This window comes from Lynx canadensis, chromosome A1 (genome assembly GCF_007474595.2).
Source record: "Lynx canadensis isolate LIC74 chromosome A1, mLynCan4.pri.v2, whole genome shotgun sequence".
Lineage (NCBI taxonomy): Eukaryota > Metazoa > Chordata > Mammalia > Carnivora > Felidae > Lynx > Lynx canadensis.
Genome location: NC_044303.2, coordinates 147,852,799 through 147,871,627, shown reverse-complemented (window position 1 = coordinate 147,871,627; position 18,829 = coordinate 147,852,799). Strand labels below are relative to the sequence as shown.

Sequence of the window (18,829 nt, the reverse complement as noted above, 5' to 3'; positions counted from 1 at the left end):
GAGGCGGGTGGGGCGGGCAGGCACCCGGGGAGCGCGGCGGCTGCGAAGCTCGGGCTCACACGCACGCCGCCTCTGTTTGTACACAGTGCGCTCCCGGCCGGAGGCTGGCTCCCCGCTAGCTCACGCTTCATTGTTCTCCCAAGTCAGAAGCCCCGCAGCTGCGGCGGCGAGCGCTGAGCGGGCCGAGCGCACCGTTTGCCCGTCCACCCGCGCGGGTGACCCGGGGCCGCCGCGGGAACCCGCGCCCCGCCCCGCCCCGCCCGCAGCGCCTCAGTCGGGACCCACCCGCAGCGGAGGCTGAGCCCGCCAGCGGCTCTTCGGAGCTCGCCCACCTCTTCGCGCCGGAGCGCAGGCAAAAGGGGAAGAGAGGTTCCTCTCTTTGGTCGCCACTCTTTCTCGTCCTCTTCAAGAATTTGTTTAAGGTAGTGCTGCGGGCAGAAGACGTCTTCTTGAATTCTCTGCCAGGGGCGGGGTCTGCCGCTGCCCTGCGGTGCCACCTCAGCGACACTGCCCTCCGTTACGACCCCTGACCAGCCGGGGTCACGTCCGGGAGACAGAATGATGAAGCGCTCGGTGGCCGCCTGGCTCTTGATCGGGCTCAGCCTCAGTGTCCCCCAGGTCTGCAAAGGTGAGGCGGCGGGGCCCGGGCTGCAAGGTGCGGGACGGGCTGAAGTCCCTTGGGAAATGCCGCGCAGGGCGCTGGAGGCGGTCCCCGGGGCGCGCCAGGGGTGGCGAGCGCCGCGGGCGGTACGGAGGCGGCGGCGCGCCCTAGGTGCCTCGGAAAAGTGCTGGCAAAGTCAGAGCGGAGTGCGTGGGGCTGAGCGGGGGAAGAGGGTGCGGGGGGACCGAGGTGAGATCGAGGAAAGATGGGGACTGGGGCAGGCGGGAAGGAACGGCGCTCCGGGGAACCAGAGGCTCCTCGGCTCACTCGGCCGACGGGTCACTGCGCGAACCTCCCTGGGCAATGCCAGTGATGCCAGCCACGGGCGACGGGCGGGGCTTCCATGGGGGCCCGGGCCGGGAGGCGAGCGTGCGGGCGTCATCTGATTGAAACGGGAAGAGGCTGGGGAGCCGCATGGCGGTCCGCTCCCGGGTGCGGTTCTGCCAAAGTGGGCCCGGGCTGCGCGCTTTGCAAATCCGAACCTGGCCCTGGGAGTTTTGGAGGTGGGTGAGGTGGAGGCGGATCTGACTAGTCAGTCGGGCTTTCTCCTGCCTCCCGTCCCCTGGACAGAAAAAACCCTGGAACCTACCTCTCGCCTAACCTCAGGGGCTCCGAGCTTGGCTCAGCACTCCCTCCGGGTGCAAGCGTAACTCGTGCTCATGGACAATCTTGCAGTGCGAAACATCCTCGCTCCCCCGCCCAAGAGCAGAAAAGTTGTAAGAGCGGGTCTGGTTGTGCTTTCCATGACTTGTGTGAAATAAATCAGACTGCAAAATAAAATTAAAATAAAATAAAATAAAATAAAATAAAATAAAATAAAATAAAATAAAATAAAATAAAATAAAATACAAATAATTAGTATTATTACAGGACTCCGAGGAGTCTCCTACTGAGTTGTATAGACGAATTTCAGGTCCTTTGCGAAGGGTGGCTTGTCAATACGAACCCTTGTTCTGGCCGCGCGTCACTGCGCGGGTCGCGGGTCCAGGCTCAAGTTGGCGCTGGAAAAGGGCAGGAGGAGAGGCAGGGGCCCTGGAGAGACCGCTCAAGGGGGTCCTGCTCCCCTTCGGCGCTCACGGGTGGAGAATGCCCCTTCTGAGGGGTCCGAGGGTGATAACAACCCTTAGCAGGCTGCTTCAGGTGGAGAGCTGAGAGCACTACAGGGTTTAAAACGCTGTGCCTCTCAAAAAGGATAGTTGAATTAAAAGCGTTGACTCGAATCCATTTGAAATTAGACACTACACGAGTATTCCACACGCACCATCCATGCATCCATCCATCCATTTGCTTCCCAGAAAAATTGTGGGCTCTCGGGCTACTGCTTGCCCAAGAAGCCTGGTGTTCCTGGAGGCCTTCGACTGCCCTGCCGGCAGCGATCCGTGGCCGAGCTTTGCCTGGGCCTCCCTCCCTCCCTCCCTCCCCCAGAAGGTGGCTATTTTCCCCAGCGTGTGTAGGCGTGCGTGTAGGTGTGTGCCTTGCCAGCGTTTACAAAGTGCCCTTCCAGTTATCAGGCAGAAGCAGCCACTCCACTGAAGGTGAAGGGATGGTAATGGCTTTGTAGTTGCTCAGCCGAGTTCCCAGGCGATAGGGTGAAGGCAGTGCTCCCACCACTGTTATTTTCCTTTCTCTCATTTCCCATCTGGATTCCTTCTGCACTTTCTTCCCTTAGCAGGAAGGCGAAGGGAAGAACCGCAGGCACAATCGTCTCCTCCTCCCTTCACCGCCTCCGTTCCCACCCCACACACGAAGACACACATTCACCCAGTCACACGCACCTACACCCTGCCACCGCAGCCACCATCTGTCCCCGAGCCGAGGTGGAGAGCGGAGGGGGTGGAGGAGGAGATAACGTGTCTAGCGTGCGTGGCCGCGCTCTCCTCGCAGGGTCTGGTTGCAGGAACCCTGGGGTGCGGTGAGTCCCGGCTCGATGCAGCCCGCAGCTCTGCCTTCTAAAGATACCCGCGCCTAGGGCACTGCTTACCGCGCGAGGCAAACCAGCCACGGTGATGTTGCCGGGCCTCTTCTTTCCCGCTCCCAGACACAACCATCGGGCAGCGGTGTACTCCATGTTCTTTAGTAGACTGCTCCTTTTTTTTTTTTTTTTTTTTTTTTTCCAGCCAGCCCATGGTTAGAAGGAAAGAGGGCTTTAAGGAGAGAAACGGACCATTTTCAACGGGCTCTTTTGGTTGAACTTGCACCTTTCTAATATAGTCCCCCTCAGCCCAGCAGAAGGCAGAGTGCAGCTTGCGTGACAGCTCCAAACAATTAAACTTTGAGTAAACTTATTGAAGCCAGTGTTAACACTGGGAATTTCCCTCGCATCCTCCCTCCCCAGACATCGTTTATCTAATGTAGCCTTTTAGAAATTGGTGTTTCCCTGTGTGGGCTGCAGTTTACGTGCATTAATGATTGGGATTTGGTAATTTCTTTTATTAGTAGTTTTTATTTTAAAATTAAACCAATGGATCAGTCAGGGTGAATATTTTATTAACTCTTAAATTATTCATCGCTATGGGTTGCTCTGAAAAATCCAATAACATGCATACAGTTGCAGCAAGCACGTGACATCTTATGCAATCTGTCCCTGTGCCTGCAGTTGGTGCCTGAAGTCTTTAAGCAAATGGCACTGTCTAAAAATGTCTAGACATGTCCTAAATACTATGAATCATTGGCATTTGAATTTCCTTTTTTTTTTTATCAATGGTGAATTTTAGTTACTCTACATGAGAATAAATTAGTACCTGAAGAATCTCACTCAAGATAATAACACTATGCTTCTATGATTAGTATAGCAATATTTATACTGAAATTAACAGGTTTTTGTGTTTTGTATTTTGTATTTAAAATGTGTCACACATTAGTGTCTTTGTTTCTCAATTTACATGACCGTAATTTCTGTACTTTAAAAATAAATGCTAAGTCAAATGCCAGCTGTAACACCTAAGGGTAATTTTAAACGGTTGAACTAAAAATAATAATTAAGGGAAGATAAAGTATTCTGCTGTGACAGTTTGACAGTAATGCAAAATATTGGCCATGCCCTGCACTGTCATGATACATCCACTTTTTTTCCCTCTCTGGTACTTAAAAAGCTTTTTTCATTATTCTTGGAATGTTTCCATAGCATTGAGATGTGTTTTGTTTTAAATATGCATATTTTGGGGAACACATTTAGATTTATAATAATAAAAATTAATGGTTAAAATTTGAAGTACTACATTCTTCCTTCTATAGTCTTGAAGTCACAAAGGTCTCCAAAACCGGGCTAATGTATTTCACTTCTGTACTCTTCTCTAAAACTCCCGTGTATTTTTCTCAAATATTTAAAGACTAACGTTGATATAAAACATGTATTCAGGATCTAAGGTATTTTTAGTAAATATTTTCATAAAGTTTCCTTTTATTGCCAGATACATGTGATTTTTCCTTCTCACAAAACTATAGGAATGTAAAGTAAGGGGATAAAATATACATGAGTAAATATAAAATAGCTTGGTTACTCAAAATCATTACAAAATAGAAGTTGGGCAGTCCTTAGAGTCTAAATTAGAGTCTTAATTTTATTGATATTAAGATAAAACTTTTACTTAGGTACTTTAATTTAAAACTTTTAATTTTTTGAAGAGTTTTGAATTGAGATGGACTGTATATCTTATCATTTGTGTACAATTTAAAAAAAAAAAAGCCTGCCTGATCCAAAAGTTTTATAAAGCCTAAGAAAGTAATTCTGGCATTTGTTGTTTACTGAGTACACTTTCAGGTGCAGTAGCTTTGAATATGATACATGATGTAGTAGGTTCATCATATTCTTGCCAAACAAACAAACAAAACCATAAAACAGTGCAGGGTTTAGAACTCAGTTCACGCCAGAGTAAATCATAATGAGTAGGTAGTGAGAAATAGATAGCAAATCTTGTAAATATGTAATTAATGGTATGACTTCTCATAGCTAATCAATTTACTTTTTACATAGTGGGGTTTATTTCCTAAGTAGTTTGTACACTGCATTATAATTAAGAAAAGAGTAGAAAACCAAAAGCAAGCCATTTCTGTTTTTCAGTTCTCCTCTGGGTTGTAAGGAAGATGCCAGGCATGTTTTTTTTGTTTGTTTGTTTGTTTAATAATAGCCCATGTAATGATTGTAATAACTTTTGGTTAATCAAAACAATCATGTATTTGTATACAAAAAGTCAAACGGTTACCCATGTGGAGTAGAATAAGTATTGAAATTGTTCTCATGGTTATGTGATAATGCTAGAAATTAAGTACTATAAATACTTAAACTGAATACATTACCACTTAGTTGTCACTGAAAATTCCTCTAAAAGTCTTTGGTTTGAGGAAGCTGTTGAAGGGAAAAGCAGACCAGGATCAACTGTGCCCTTGCCAGCAGGTGTCAGGATAATCAATGGAGATCTTTTAAAGGAAAGATGAAAAAAATAAAATAAGCAAACTAGTAAAGGTGAATCTGCAAATTCATGTAAAGTGACTTTCTGCTGTGTATGAAACTGATGTTATTAGTTTTCATTGCTCCCCTGAAAAAGAGAGGGAGGGTGAGTTGTAAGAACCTACTTCTTTTACCACAGTTTTTTTAACTTAGAAACAGAGTTACTCAGCCACTAACAAGTGCATGTCTAGGTTGAACCATTATTTTTCAGGGGTCTCTTGAGTACCATCCAAGGACATGCACATAGAGCTATGAGGTACTTGCAGGAAAACAATTATCTCTGAATGGTTTAGCATACTTTTAAGCATAGCCTCCATACCAGCTCTAAGTTTTATAAATAGAAATTCTGGTATTGTGATTTGTGTGGATATATATTCACCTGTATATTTATATACATCTATAGAACTGATAAGACATGGTTAGTTACCTTTTTTTTTTTTTTATCATGATGGTAAAGTATATGTTTCCTGGAGCTTGCAAGTATCTAAATAACAAAAGTCATGTGGCCAAAAGAGACCAAATGACATGATAAAGTTTTGTTATAACCCACTGCAGCCAGTTATTAACCCTTATATGTGTTCCTGTTATGTATCGCTAGCTATTAGTGACTTGATATCATTTATTTATTTTTAATTAATCCTTAAATGATTACATTCCTTACAAATTAGTTCTAGCATCTGCTGATATAGCCTTTCACCTGGCTACAGATTCACCATTACACCATTTCTACAGGTTCTCTCAGGTTCTTGTACAGCTGATGAGGTGTATCAGCTTGTGTCATGCCAAACTATCTGTCTCCAGTGGTAACCTGTGTCAGTCCTCCTAATATGAAAATTCTCTTCATTTCTCTGCCCCTGCATCTTTCTCCTCTTTTCCTCCTGCCTCCCCAACATTTCCTTGCTGGATAGCAACTGGGGCACAACATCCACTATAAAATTCTGTCTTCATTATTAAGAGGCTTCAAATCACCAAAGCGGTGTGCAGTTTTCAATTTACTTTTTTTGTGTGTGTAAGAGGAAAAACCATCATTGTGGGAAGCCTCTATTACTAAATCCTGAGGTCTAAAACATACATGGAAGTACGTCAGGATCTTAATTATAAACCAACTTTACATTTTATACCTGGATTTGTCCTGCCTGAAACTATCAACTGGGTAATAATTTGTATCCATCCTACTTGTAGAGAAGTCTCTTGCCTTGCCTGTAGCACATAGTTGAGAAACTAGGAGAAAACATCAAAAACTCCAGACCACCTAAGATAGAGAACACATGTAGTACTTAGATCATATAGAAAAGTCTCTTGGTTTTTAAGTTCCCAGGCTTTCTATAAACTGGATCCAGAAAATGAAAGGCATATGAGGTGACAGTTCACTCTTAATCAGAACAAAAAACCATGGCAGCTATTAGAAACAGGGCTGAAAAAGTCTCTGCAAAAGCAGTGATATCTTACAGTGTAAAAAAATGAGGGACATTTACCAGGGGGAGGGGCTAAGTATAAAGGCTAAAAGGCATTAGTGTGTGAGAGAACATTCTAATAATTGGTGCCAATATTGGCTTTGGATCTTAGACAAAGACTCACAGCAATATGTTCAATATCTGGGGGTATAAAAGCAGTGAAATGCATGTATTATTGAAGAGATTTTGTCAAAACTATTTAAGCTTAGAAAACCTACTCAATGGTGAAAGAGACAGATATCTGAGGAATTTGCTTGTTTAATATGCTATTTTCCCATCATTCCAGAGAATGTGTTATCATATATTTTGTACTGATACTTTTTCACTAAAACAATGAATGAAACTCTTAGGAAACACAAGATTCAATGCTGTACAAAAGAAGTAGACCTCAGAGTGCAGATAAGATGTCATGCAATTATTGGGTTATATTTTAGGAGAAAATGTGTCATTATTTTGTTTCAAAATATGCATTCTTATAGTGATACTAACTGCATAGGATTTGTTCAACAAGAGATTTAATAGTGCATGGAGCAGAATGGAGGATTTACGTACAAGAATTTAAGTGAAGGCTTTTTCTAAGTGCTAAAGCACTTTTGAAAGTGATTGTTACTATGGTGAAAGAAGGTTGAGTCCATGTCTTAGCTTTTCTTTTTCTCTTTTCTAAAACACGTCTGCATCAAACTGATTGATCTTTTTTTTTTAAAGAACAATTTAATGTAGTATAACAGTCCATACATGGAAAGGCCAGGGTTTTAATCTCATGTTAGATGACATTGTGTTGATTTGAAGCTAACCTCTCAATGAGGTTAGGCCATCACACATTCTTTAAGGTTTATGCTTTGTATTTGATGAAGTTTTTAATTTGGGGAATGCAGAATCGTCCTCTTGAGCCTTTTCTTGCTATACTGAGGTCACGATGACCATTCACATTTTACTGATACTAGAGATTATATGAAGACAACCAGAGTAAAATGGGCTCATGACTCTTGAGCAGAAAATAGTGAAAAAGTCAGATGGGAACAGTGGAGAATATTTTTGTTTGAAATAAGTTGACGACTCCCTCCCAGTAATGTCTGCCCTCTACAGGCATTAGTCCTTCATCTGTGCTTATATCTTTCATGCCCTTCTCCCTTCACAGTTTTCTCTCCTAATGCCAGTTAGAACTTTCATTTTACCTTGTTTATTCAACTTTTTTTTTCTTTCACTAGTTTAATTTTGTAAGCACTAACTTTTTTGAGCTATCAGCTATGGACAAGTATCAAGCTAATGACCATTCAAAATGCTTTAGTATTTATACGCCAAATTCTTGTTTCATGTTTTGTGTTTCCTGTAAAGCCAGAATTTACAACGGTGGCAGGCAGGACAAACAACCCAACTAAACAACAACAAAACCTAAAACAAACACTCAATAAACATGGAAATGAATGGAGCTATTCCTGCCCCTGCGCATCAGTGTTCTTACGAAGTCCCCAGACATTTGAAACAGCGCTTTGTCTTTTACTGAAAAACAATGTGTCAAAAGTAGTTTCAGAAACTTTAAAAGCTTTGTTTCTTTTTTAACCATTTTTTACAATTTGTGTTGTGGAATGAGCATACTTTGAGCTTCTCAGTGCTCCTGCAAGAGCATTGTTGAAAATGTGATATTAACATACAGGCAAAATTTAAAGTGTTTTTTATGGCTGTTATGCATTTTCAGTTAGAAGAAAAGTTACCTCTAAGTGATACATTTCTTTGTTAAATACAAGGTTCTGACATTTCCAGCTGACATAATTTTGACCCAGAAACAATATTTTTTCAAGTATCAGTTTTTTTTTTTTCTTCTCTTTATTTGGGGACTGCCACCAGTCAGTTTTAAGCATCTTGTTAGACAACTTGAAACAGGCATTCATTCTGATATCTTTCTTAAATACAGTTAACAAGTCTAGTATTTATAGGGATCATGCTATCTGTTCCACTATTCTAAGTACCACTTTGATTCTTACAAGTCTCTGAGGCACAGGTACTGTTACTATTTACATAAATGGAGATATAGAGGTTAAATAATTTCCCAAGATCACACAGCTACTAAGTAAATTGTTAGAATTAGAATCCAGGTTAAATCTGGAGCCTGCTCTCTTAACCACTAAAGCATGCTGTTTCAGTGAGTGACACATCATGTCTATCATGGAGATAGTTTGTTAAATGATTCTTTTATTTATAAAGCTCACATTTCATATCTATTACTATTTAACTGGTAGATATTTTGGAAATGGTCAATTATATTTCTTCTCTAGACAGTACTTTTACAGTGTTCTAATTTAAGTTGGTAACATGTCATACCTCTTGTCATATTCAGAAATAAAGTTTAGAGTATGTTCTTTTTGGTCAGAAAGAGTTAATGTGTCTTTCAGAATCATGCATCACCAGGAAGAATAGCAAAGGTGGGGAAAAGAAGAACACTTGGGAAGTAATTCAAACTCATTTTTTTTTTCAGTCTTGCCATTCAATTTTATTGCGCTATGATTTATATATATATATATATATATATATTTTTGGTGTTCTAGGATTCCATTGTTCCTCTACATTGTTTCATTGTTACTTGATATGATATGTAAGACTACAGTTTCTCTGTAATTTTCAGATACAGAATATAGGACGAAATGATTTTAAAGGTTAATAAGATTTTTATTTCTGCTAGTTTAATGAAGGTATTTAATTTGCCTTACATCCCATCCTCATTTAATTTTACTTTCCTGTGACCCCATTAACAAATTTTAGCCAAACAAAAGCACCAAGTGGTTTCAAACCATCAGCTAGAAAAATATATTTTCTGGGGCGCCTGGGTGGCTCAGTTGGTTAAGTGTTCGACTCTTAACTTTGATTCAGGTCATGATCTCCTGGTTTGTGAGTTAGAGCCCAGCATCAGGCTCTGCACTGACAGCACAGAGATTGTCTCCGTCTCTCTGCCTCTCTCTCTCTCTCTCTCTCTCTCTCTCTCTCTCAAAATAAATAAACATTTTTTTAAAGAAAGAAAATGCTATTTTCTGGTTTAGCATTTAACCAAAAGACAATTTATTATTTTTTTAACTAGAATTGGAATAACTTTCAACATTTTACAAAATGATAAAAATTGCATCAATTAGTATGAGATGTCCTTATTAATAACATTGTACAGATGTACAATATTTAATAGTTTAAATAGACCCCCATATATTATATTTATTTTTGTAAAATAATAAAACAATAAAGTTTCTTAAGCATTTCCATCTCCATTCTAGTTACTATGAGCAGAGAAGACATTCTTTTTTTTTTTTTTTAATTTTTTTTCAACGTTTATTTATTTTTGGGAAAGAGAGAGACAGAGCATGAACGGGGGAGGGGCAGAGAGAGAGGGAGACACAGAATCGGAAACAGGTTCCAGGCTCTGAGCCATCAATCAGCCCAGAGCCTGACGCGGGGCTCGAACTCACGGACCCGGAGATCGTGACCTGGCTGAAGTCAAACGCTTAACCGACTGCGCCACCCAGGCGCCCCAGACATTCTTTTTTTTTTTTAAGTTTACTTACTTATTTTGAGAGAGACAGACCCAGCGCAAGTGGGGGAGGGGCAGAGAGAGAGAGAGAGAGAGAGAGAGAGAGAGAATCCCAAGCAGGCTCTGCACCAGCCGTGCAGAACCCAGTGCGGGGCTTGAACTCGGGAAACCGGGTGAGCCAAAACCAAGAGTCAGATGCTTAACCAGCTGAACCACACAGGCACCCCAAGAAGCCTTTGTTGAACACAAAAGGAAGCTGAGATTCAAAAAGTCACATGATCTGTAATTCAAGCAATCAGTGACAGAGTTTGAACTTGACTGTACATATTCTGGGTCCAAAATACTTTTCTCTTTTTTTTTCCCCCTCAGTTGTTGGATTCACAAGATGAGAAGGAGGAGTTGTTATACTATTGCTTTTTCAAAGACTGTTAGAACCTGCTTCTCATTCCAACAAACAACTTTCTTTCCATTAGCCTATAATACCCCCTGTTTCTCTAAGGGAGCCTGTTACCAACCATCATGACATCCTGAACTTTTCAATGGCTTCAGAATCTTCTTTCTTCTCTAACATTTGTCCCCTTAAAATCTTTCATGCATGAACTTGTGACCCTTTTAACATTCTGGTATTAAACTTCCTGGAAGTTCCCAACACTAATGATTCCCATCTCCGTGTTTAGTTACCTACTGGCAATGCTGTTCAATGGATTTTCTCATCACATGATTGGCTCAGCTAACAGTACTTTAAATTTCTCAGACTTTATCTCACCAGAATTATCTGTCTTTCTACTTTTCTTTGTCCTTTACTCCCACAAACTCACTTTTTTCACCACTCTAATTTTTAGTCTTACTTATCTCTCTTCTTTCCCAGCCTGGTCTCTGTGGTTTTCCATTTTAAGAGGTATTCAACCATTTATGAATTTCTCAGGCCAGGTGCTTTTATCAGTTTTGCTTCATTAAGTCCCAAACTAAGATAGTTTCCAAAGTCTCATTCACATCTTTGCAACTAAGAAAATTGGAGTGCTATCAGAAGGTATCGGACCCGCTGGAAATCCTGATGTAGCTGAAAAGTCGAGTTCCAGAAATCCTGATGTAGCTGAAAAGTCGAGTTCCAGAAATCCTGATGTAGCTGAAAAGTTGAGTTCCACATCTTGAAGGGAATGAACAAGAAAGATAGAAAGTGATATTATGGGAATTATCATGGGCACTGCCAAAATCATATGGGAATTGCAATTTATTGATAATTATAAATTTGGGAACATCATCATAGGGGTTATGGTTGAGCGAGGATAGAAGACAAGATCCTTAGAATAAAAGAGTCAAGTCATGTTGTAAAAAAAAATTTATGTGGGTATTGAAATCCCGAAAAGTTACACAAGAAAAAAATGTTGGAGAGAATGACAGTGAACCAGGAACAGAAATTTTCGAGGAATGAGGGGATATAGTGCAACGATCAGGAGATAACTATAATAATAAGGGTATAGTGTTGGGAAATAGTTATCTGTTACATGAAATTAAACCCAGGTGGGGGTTTTGTTTGTTTGTTTTTGTTTTTTGTTTGTTATTTGAAAGGAAGGAGAAAGCATGTTCAGTAAGTTGCTTTGAAGAGTGGGAAAGAGTAATGCCGCATCTGAGGTCTAGAATCTTTGGGAGAGAAAACAGTATCCAATTAAGAGGGCTGTGGGTAAACAGTGACTCAAGGGAGAGTGGATTTCTCCTAGACCAGGAAGACAGATATAATGGCCTAGTCCCAGGCATCATGCTTTTTGACAGTCTTCATCCTACAGCTTTTGACGTGTTGCGCTCAAAGCATTGCTTTTAAGCACATACAATATGTTTTCATATGCAACAGCTCTTTTAAACCTCACGACCATCTTGGGGGTTATTATTAACCTTATGGGCAGATGAGGATATAAATGAGCATAGGGTAAGTGGTCAACACTCAGACTTACAAACCCAAGTCCAGGATTTACTTCACTATAGCACAATTACAGAGAAAAACCCAGATCCAGGGAAGGATCCTTTTTAAATTCAAGGTACATCTGGGAGATAGGAAGATTTCTGCAGTTGTGTTGTGACCTACTTTGTCCTATCCAGATGGGCCTCTATGTGTTTTGAGGTTTGCATAGTTTAGGTTACTGGGAATGTCTATGTCTGCTTGCTGGTCTTCATCCTTGCCCACCTTGGATCATTTGTCCAAATGGTTTTTCCTGGAAAACAACATTATTACTTGGAGAATATTTCTTTTTTCCTTTTCAGCATACTCAAAATTGTGCAACCTTGCACACAAAGAATTCTTTTTCCTCAAATTTACATATTTCAAATATTTGTAAACCATAATGTTTCTTCTTTAGTTCCTGACATGCTAAAGTTGTACATATTTCTTCCTTTAATCTGTCCTTGTAAGCCATTCCTTTCATCATTTTAGCTGTTTCATTTGGAATCTCTCCAAGTAGCCTACGTATTTATTCAACAGGCTTGCCAAAAAACCAACAGAGAATTCCAGGGATGCGCCTTCCTTAAATAATGCCACACGCTCTAGTCTGTCCTTTCAAATTTTGCAAATACATTCTTAATTTTCATCTCTTGTTTTGCTGTTTTTTCTATCAGACCACTTTTTTCCAAATAATATTTATCTGTGCCATTATTTTTTTTCATAATTTTGTTTTTCTTTTGCCTTCACTGGAGTTTTCCTTTTTTTTTTCATTTTGAATTTAGTATAACATTTATTACTATTAAATGATGTATTCTCTGTCCATAGAATCACAAAATAACCTAACTTCATTTCCTGCAAATTATATTATTAGGCTATCTACTGGTATTTTTATAGCATACACACACACACACACACGCATATATATATATATATATATATATATATATATATATAATCTGCTAAATTATATGCAACAAATCCTACCCTTAGTTTTCTTTTTTGCATATATATTTCCTTTTGGGTCTTTAAAGCATTCATTATCTTGTTGAAACTACCATCTAACTCTATTTCTGTAGTTTTTCTATTTCTGCATTTATTTCTGTCTCCTTCTAAATGTTGCCATTTTCTTCTCCCACTTCATTGCTCAGCTTAAACTGAACAACCTCGGAGAATCTCTCTGATAACCTTATCCAAGTTACCCATGCTCCAACATGTACACATATACCCCTGTCATTATTCTTTGTCACTGTTTTTTTGAATTATGGCATTTTTAAAAATCATAGCTATAAAATCGCTTAATAACTTATTTATTTCATTTCTTGTTCCGAATGTATTGTAAACTCTATGTAGGCAGAAAAAGCATATGTTTTGTTCCCTAATGTGTATATCCAGCTCCAACCATGGTGCCTTGTAAGTACTATGCACTTCCTATTTGTTGGCTAAATTTGCCCCTGCAGGGATGAATGAAAAACATGAATTAAAAACAACTGTGTTGGTGTATAAATCTTTCCCTGGTTTAAAAAAAAATGTGTTCCTTTGATAGACCCATTAACTCATTTAATAAATTCTTATCTGCTTGAAGCACTGATGCATTGACCTGTAATTTATGGCACAAGTGATACACTTTTAGAAGGCAATAAATACTTTAGTAGTGGCAAACTCTAAGAGCAGACTAAATAAATGACCTACTTGTTTCCATAGCTGTCTAATTTATAAACACTTTAAAAGCAAGATTTGGGTTTTACCTGAAATTATCAAATTGCAATAAAATAGTTGTAATTGTATATGGAAGATAGACAGTAAGCTCTAGTTTGTCATTGTATTATCAAGGGTTGACCAGAAAACTATGTGCAACAAAATCAAAGCACTTGGTGGTGGTTTAAATTGTCAGGTGGAGGAGTTGCAGGTAGCCCTTTGATCTACTAATTGTCCCAGTGCCTGGGGGATGACTCCCATAAGCTCCACCAGCAATAACTTTCCTTCAACCATAACTTCTTTCCCTCCTCCTGCCATGCAGTCACACCTGCTACACCCAGATGTACTTGGCAGAGGGGAAAAGACAGCCCCAGGAAGCTGTGTCTGCCCAGGAGCCCAAAGCTCTGTTTAGAGTTTTTTTGTATGTAATGACAATCTTTATGTCACAGCTAACTGCTGTTTATTCCCCTTTGGGCAAGTATACTTCTCCTTTCTTAAAAGCCTCAGTGGTTCTAAAACTATTTGTGTGCTTGTGACCTCAATAATTGTGTGATTTCCACTGCTAGTCTGAAAGCTCTGAAAACACGTCTTTCTGAAAAAGGTATATGGCAAAGGATTGTATGCAGTCACTTATGAAATCTAAGGCTTTGCTCCTTTTTATGTGATAAGAAAACATTTGGCAGTTTTTTTGAGGGGCAATTAATTCCTCATACTTACTCTAAAGTTTTAATTATTTTTGAACTGATAAGTATACACTCATTGAAGAAAAGCTATAATTGTGTCATTTGGTGTCTATATTTAGAGACATTTCAATGAATAAATACCTCAAAGTAATATTTTTAACCATAAAATTGATCACGGCACGTAGTCTTATGATTTATTTATTCCACAACTTTTTATTGAGTAGAGATAGATGCCAGGAACTGTTTTGGGTGATAGAACTACAAGAATGAACAAAACAGGCGGCAAACCTTGCTCAGATACAGCTTAAATTCAATGAGTTAAATGGATGGGATTAGAGAATAAACAAAGGAAATTGTCTAGCAGGTTAAAAGAAGGGGGTCGGGATTTCAGGAGTGGATCTCACTTTTATGTAGGGTGCTCATGTCAAGCCTCACTTTTCACCCCAAACATTAAGGAAGTGAGGTATATATTAAAAGCATGTTTCATTTGTCTCTGTGTTTATTATGTTTGTTATGTAACAGCTAAACTTATTTTGTAAAATATATCCATATTTTCCTTTATGATTTCTGCTTTTGGCAGAAATTTAAGTGTGTAAGAATTGCTCTTTGCTTTTTCTACCAGATGATTAGCTATGTGTCCCAACACAACTTACCAAAACTTAGAAAATGAAGCACTCAGCATACACTAAATTCTATGATGTATTTGCATCAGTTCAGACACTTACTGGGCTGCTTCTTTATTAGTGGGACAGTATTTTTAATTATTAAATTACTTATGAATTATGGATTTTAGTTATTAATCATTGCATGTCATTAGAAATACAGCAAAATATGGTTTCTAATATTTTACTTGGGATGTTTACATCTGTTTTTATCAATGACATTTTGAGCGATGTTTATCAAGCTTGGTACTAGGGAAATGCTATACTTGTAGAATTATTTAGAAAGCTTCTCTTCTTTGGAGTACTTTAAGAGTTTTTCTGTTTCTTTTTTTTTTTTTAATTTTTTTTTCAACGTTTTTTATTTATTTTTGGGACAGAGAGAGACAGAGCATGAACGGGGGGAGGGGCAGAGAGAGAGGGAGACACAGAATCGGAAACAGGCTCCAGGCTCCGAGCCATCAGCCCAGAGCCTGATGCGGGGCTCGAACTCACGGACCGCGAAATCGTGACCTGGCTGAAGTCGGACGCTTAACCGACTGCGCCACCCAGGCGCCCCGAGTTTTTCTGTTTCTTAAAGTTTTGGAATAACTCACCTACTAAGCAATCTTATCTGTTTGTTGGGTACTTTGTGAATACTATTTCTAGGGTCTTCCATAATGAATGGAGCACTTGTTATTCCTTTTCCATTTTTGATAATTTATCATTTCTGTTAAATTTATCTATTCTGATACAATAGTATAATTTAAGAATATTTTCTAATTTATTAGCACATATTATATATAGCATTAAAATATGAAGAGTTATTTATATAAAATAAAACATTACATATATATACATATACATTATATGTGTGTGTGTATATATATATATATATATATAGTGTGTGTGTGTGTGTGATATCTACAAAGTATAAAAAATAAACATTAAAAAGATAAAGGTTTCAGGCTCAGGAATCAGGATTTTCAACTTCAACAGTTGACTAACCTTGGTTTTCAAAAAATAAATAAAATGGGGATAGAAAAAAATAAAATAAAATGGGGATGATAATAGAATCTTACCCCGAGAGTTAATGTCAGGATTTAATACAGGTTAAGTGCTTAGAACAATGTCTTTGGCCAGGATGGAGATGATAGGGATGAGGAAAAGGAGGACTAGTATTTCCAGTTTTGTAGGCACAGTGCTTGGCTCAAATTATGACAAAAAGTAATTGATAAATGAATTGAGTGTTAATCATCTTTTTCATTTATTATTTTAGTTTTTATTTTTATCAAGAAGACTTCAGTCTTTTAACTGAGTTATAATTTGCAGGCATACTAATATAATGAGAGAATGGAATCAGATAGACTGGGAGTTGGATCCTGGATAAACTCTTGACTAATTCTGAAGCCTTTTACATACCTAGGTTTACATACCTAACCTGTTTCCTCCTCTATAGGGTATGGATAAAGCAAGAACAATCTAATACGGTCATTGTAATGATTAAAAGATACAACCCATGTAGTATGCTTATAGATCCTGGCAATATAAACTTTCAATAAATATTAGGTATTTTTTATTTTCTTAGTTGTGGTTCTGGCTATTGCTATAAAGGGGTCAGTTACCCTGGTTACCCTGGGATACCAAAGGAGAATGGGATACCGAAGGAGGGGATGGGAACCTGGATTGATCTGACAAAATGGCCAATCAACAGAGCTTGGCAATTTTTCAATTTCTGTTACATATATTTCGGTTGTGTTTCTGATTTTAAATTATTGTGTTTTGGGGCATTTGACTATCTTAGTCTGTTAGGGCTAATGTAAGAAAAATACCATAGACTGGGTGGATTATAAAATACAAATTTGTTTCTCACAGTACTGGAGGCTAGAAAATCCAAAAGCAGTGTGCTGGCAGATTCAGTGTCTGGTGAGAGCCTGCTTCCTGGGTCATGGGCAGCCATCTTTCACTGTGTCCTTATATGGTTGACAGAGTGAAGGGGCATTCTGAGACTTATTTTCAATGAAGGCACTAATGTTATTCATGTGGCCTCTAGCCTCATGATGCAATCACCTCCCAAAGGCCCAACCTCCAAATACAATCACATTGCAGATTAGGTTTCAAATATGGATTTGGGGGAGGGGGACATAAATAGTCTATGGTATCATCTGTAATAGAATATCCTTCAGCTTCACCTACCCCACTGGGAAGTCTTTGCTTCCTTTATATTCTTCCTACCTAGTGGCACTGACTCTGTACTCTGAATATAGACTGTAAGTTGTGTCCTGATTTATAACCTATAATAGAAACTTCTAAAACATTTTAGGTTGTTTTTACTTCACATTTGGCTTTATAGGTCTCAATGTAAATATGGTATATAAGGCAGTTGACAGCTTGGAAGTTTTTTGTAATTTGCTTATTCACGACTCGTGGTCTCTGTGGTCAGTACTTAGTATTCAGAAAACTCTTCACTGTGTCTTGCCTTTCAGCAGTTCAAGTTTATTTTAATATTTTATGTCAAAAAATGGATAAAAATTAAGTTTATGTTGGCCCAAAGGTTTTAAAATAAAAGAATTCCATTTGCATTTTAAAGAATTGAATTTTACTACTTCCTCACTTCTGGAGAGGGGTGGGGAAGAAAACTTTCCTTTAAGACATTTAGGTTAAATATAAGGTTTAGAGGGGCGCCTGGGTGGCTCAGTGGGTTAGGTGTCAGACTTCAGCTCAGGTCATGATCTCACAGTTTGTGGGTTCAAGCCCCACGTCGGGCTCTGTGCTGACAGCTCAGAGCCTGGATCCTGCTTCGGATTCTGTGTCTCCTTCTCTCTCTGTTCCTCCCCTGCTCATGCTCTCTCTCTCTCTCTCTCTCTCTCTCTCAAAATAAATAAAGATTAAAAATTTTTTTAAAAAATATAAGGTATAGATATACAAATATGTTTTATGGATTAGTGTAGAACTAATATGGCTTCCTATAGAATGAATCAGGTGGTTCAGATGAATTTAGAAATAGACATTAATGATTTAGGATAGAAGATTGCCAGGTCTGTTTGTACCTATTTTCAAAGTAACAACGTTTATAACTAAAATCATCTGATTGCCAGAGCAAGCAGGATTCCACATGAAATTTACATGGTTAAAAGTGTTGAAATTTATTGGGCAAACACATTAAGGATTATTTCCAAATCAAGTTACAATTTAAAACACTTTTGGGGGGTATTGTATGCATGTCTTCACAAAAGAACAGTTATAATATGCAGATTCAGGATAAGGTCAGGTGATTAGCAATCTTGATTGCATCTACCAAGTCCCTTTTGCCATATGATCTAGCATGTTGAATAGGCAAAACACCAAAGGATGAAGGTCATGGAACTAGAATCCTCCTATTGGTTACATACACAATCTCATGTAGACATAGGTTTGTACAATTCTTCATCTGTAGTAGCAGTGTGGACTAGTTTGGTATCAAAAGACAGTCCTGGCTCTAACAAGTACTTGCCTTATGACTGTCAGCAAACTCCAATCTCTAAGCCCTAGTTCCCTTATGATCAAAATGAAAGTGAAGCAATATACAAGGAATGATTTTGGAACCTGAAAACTGTCATATAAATCATCTGTTTTGGTGGTAGCCAAATTCTTGCTTTGTTTTCTATACCTTTATAAAATCAGCTAGTGTTGATGTCCCCCTCATTTGTTTTTGTGTGTTTTACTGAACATATCCAGATGTTATAAAAACTTTTGATTATACCTGTATGGAAAAGGAACATAAATAAGCACACAAAGAAATGATGACATATCTGATTTTTAAGCAGG

At 39.0% G+C, this 18,829-nt stretch overlaps 1 protein-coding gene across 2 annotated transcripts in view; it reads left to right on the top strand.

Annotated features, from left to right (window-relative positions):
- The first annotated feature begins 272 nt into the window (after nucleotides 1-272).
- The window catches only part of EDIL3 (EGF like repeats and discoidin domains 3), a 418,218-nt gene continuing 399,661 nt past the window's right edge, over nucleotides 273-18,829 (top strand). The window contains exon 1 of one of the 2 annotated variants that reach the window (XM_030324171.2): nucleotides 273-628. In XM_030324171.2, coding sequence (XP_030180031.1) covers nucleotides 559-628 — 70 coding nt within the window. In that variant the 5' untranslated portion in view covers nucleotides 273-558. The remainder of the gene's footprint in view (nucleotides 629-18,829) is intronic. The other variant, XM_030324179.1, reaches the window with a different exon arrangement.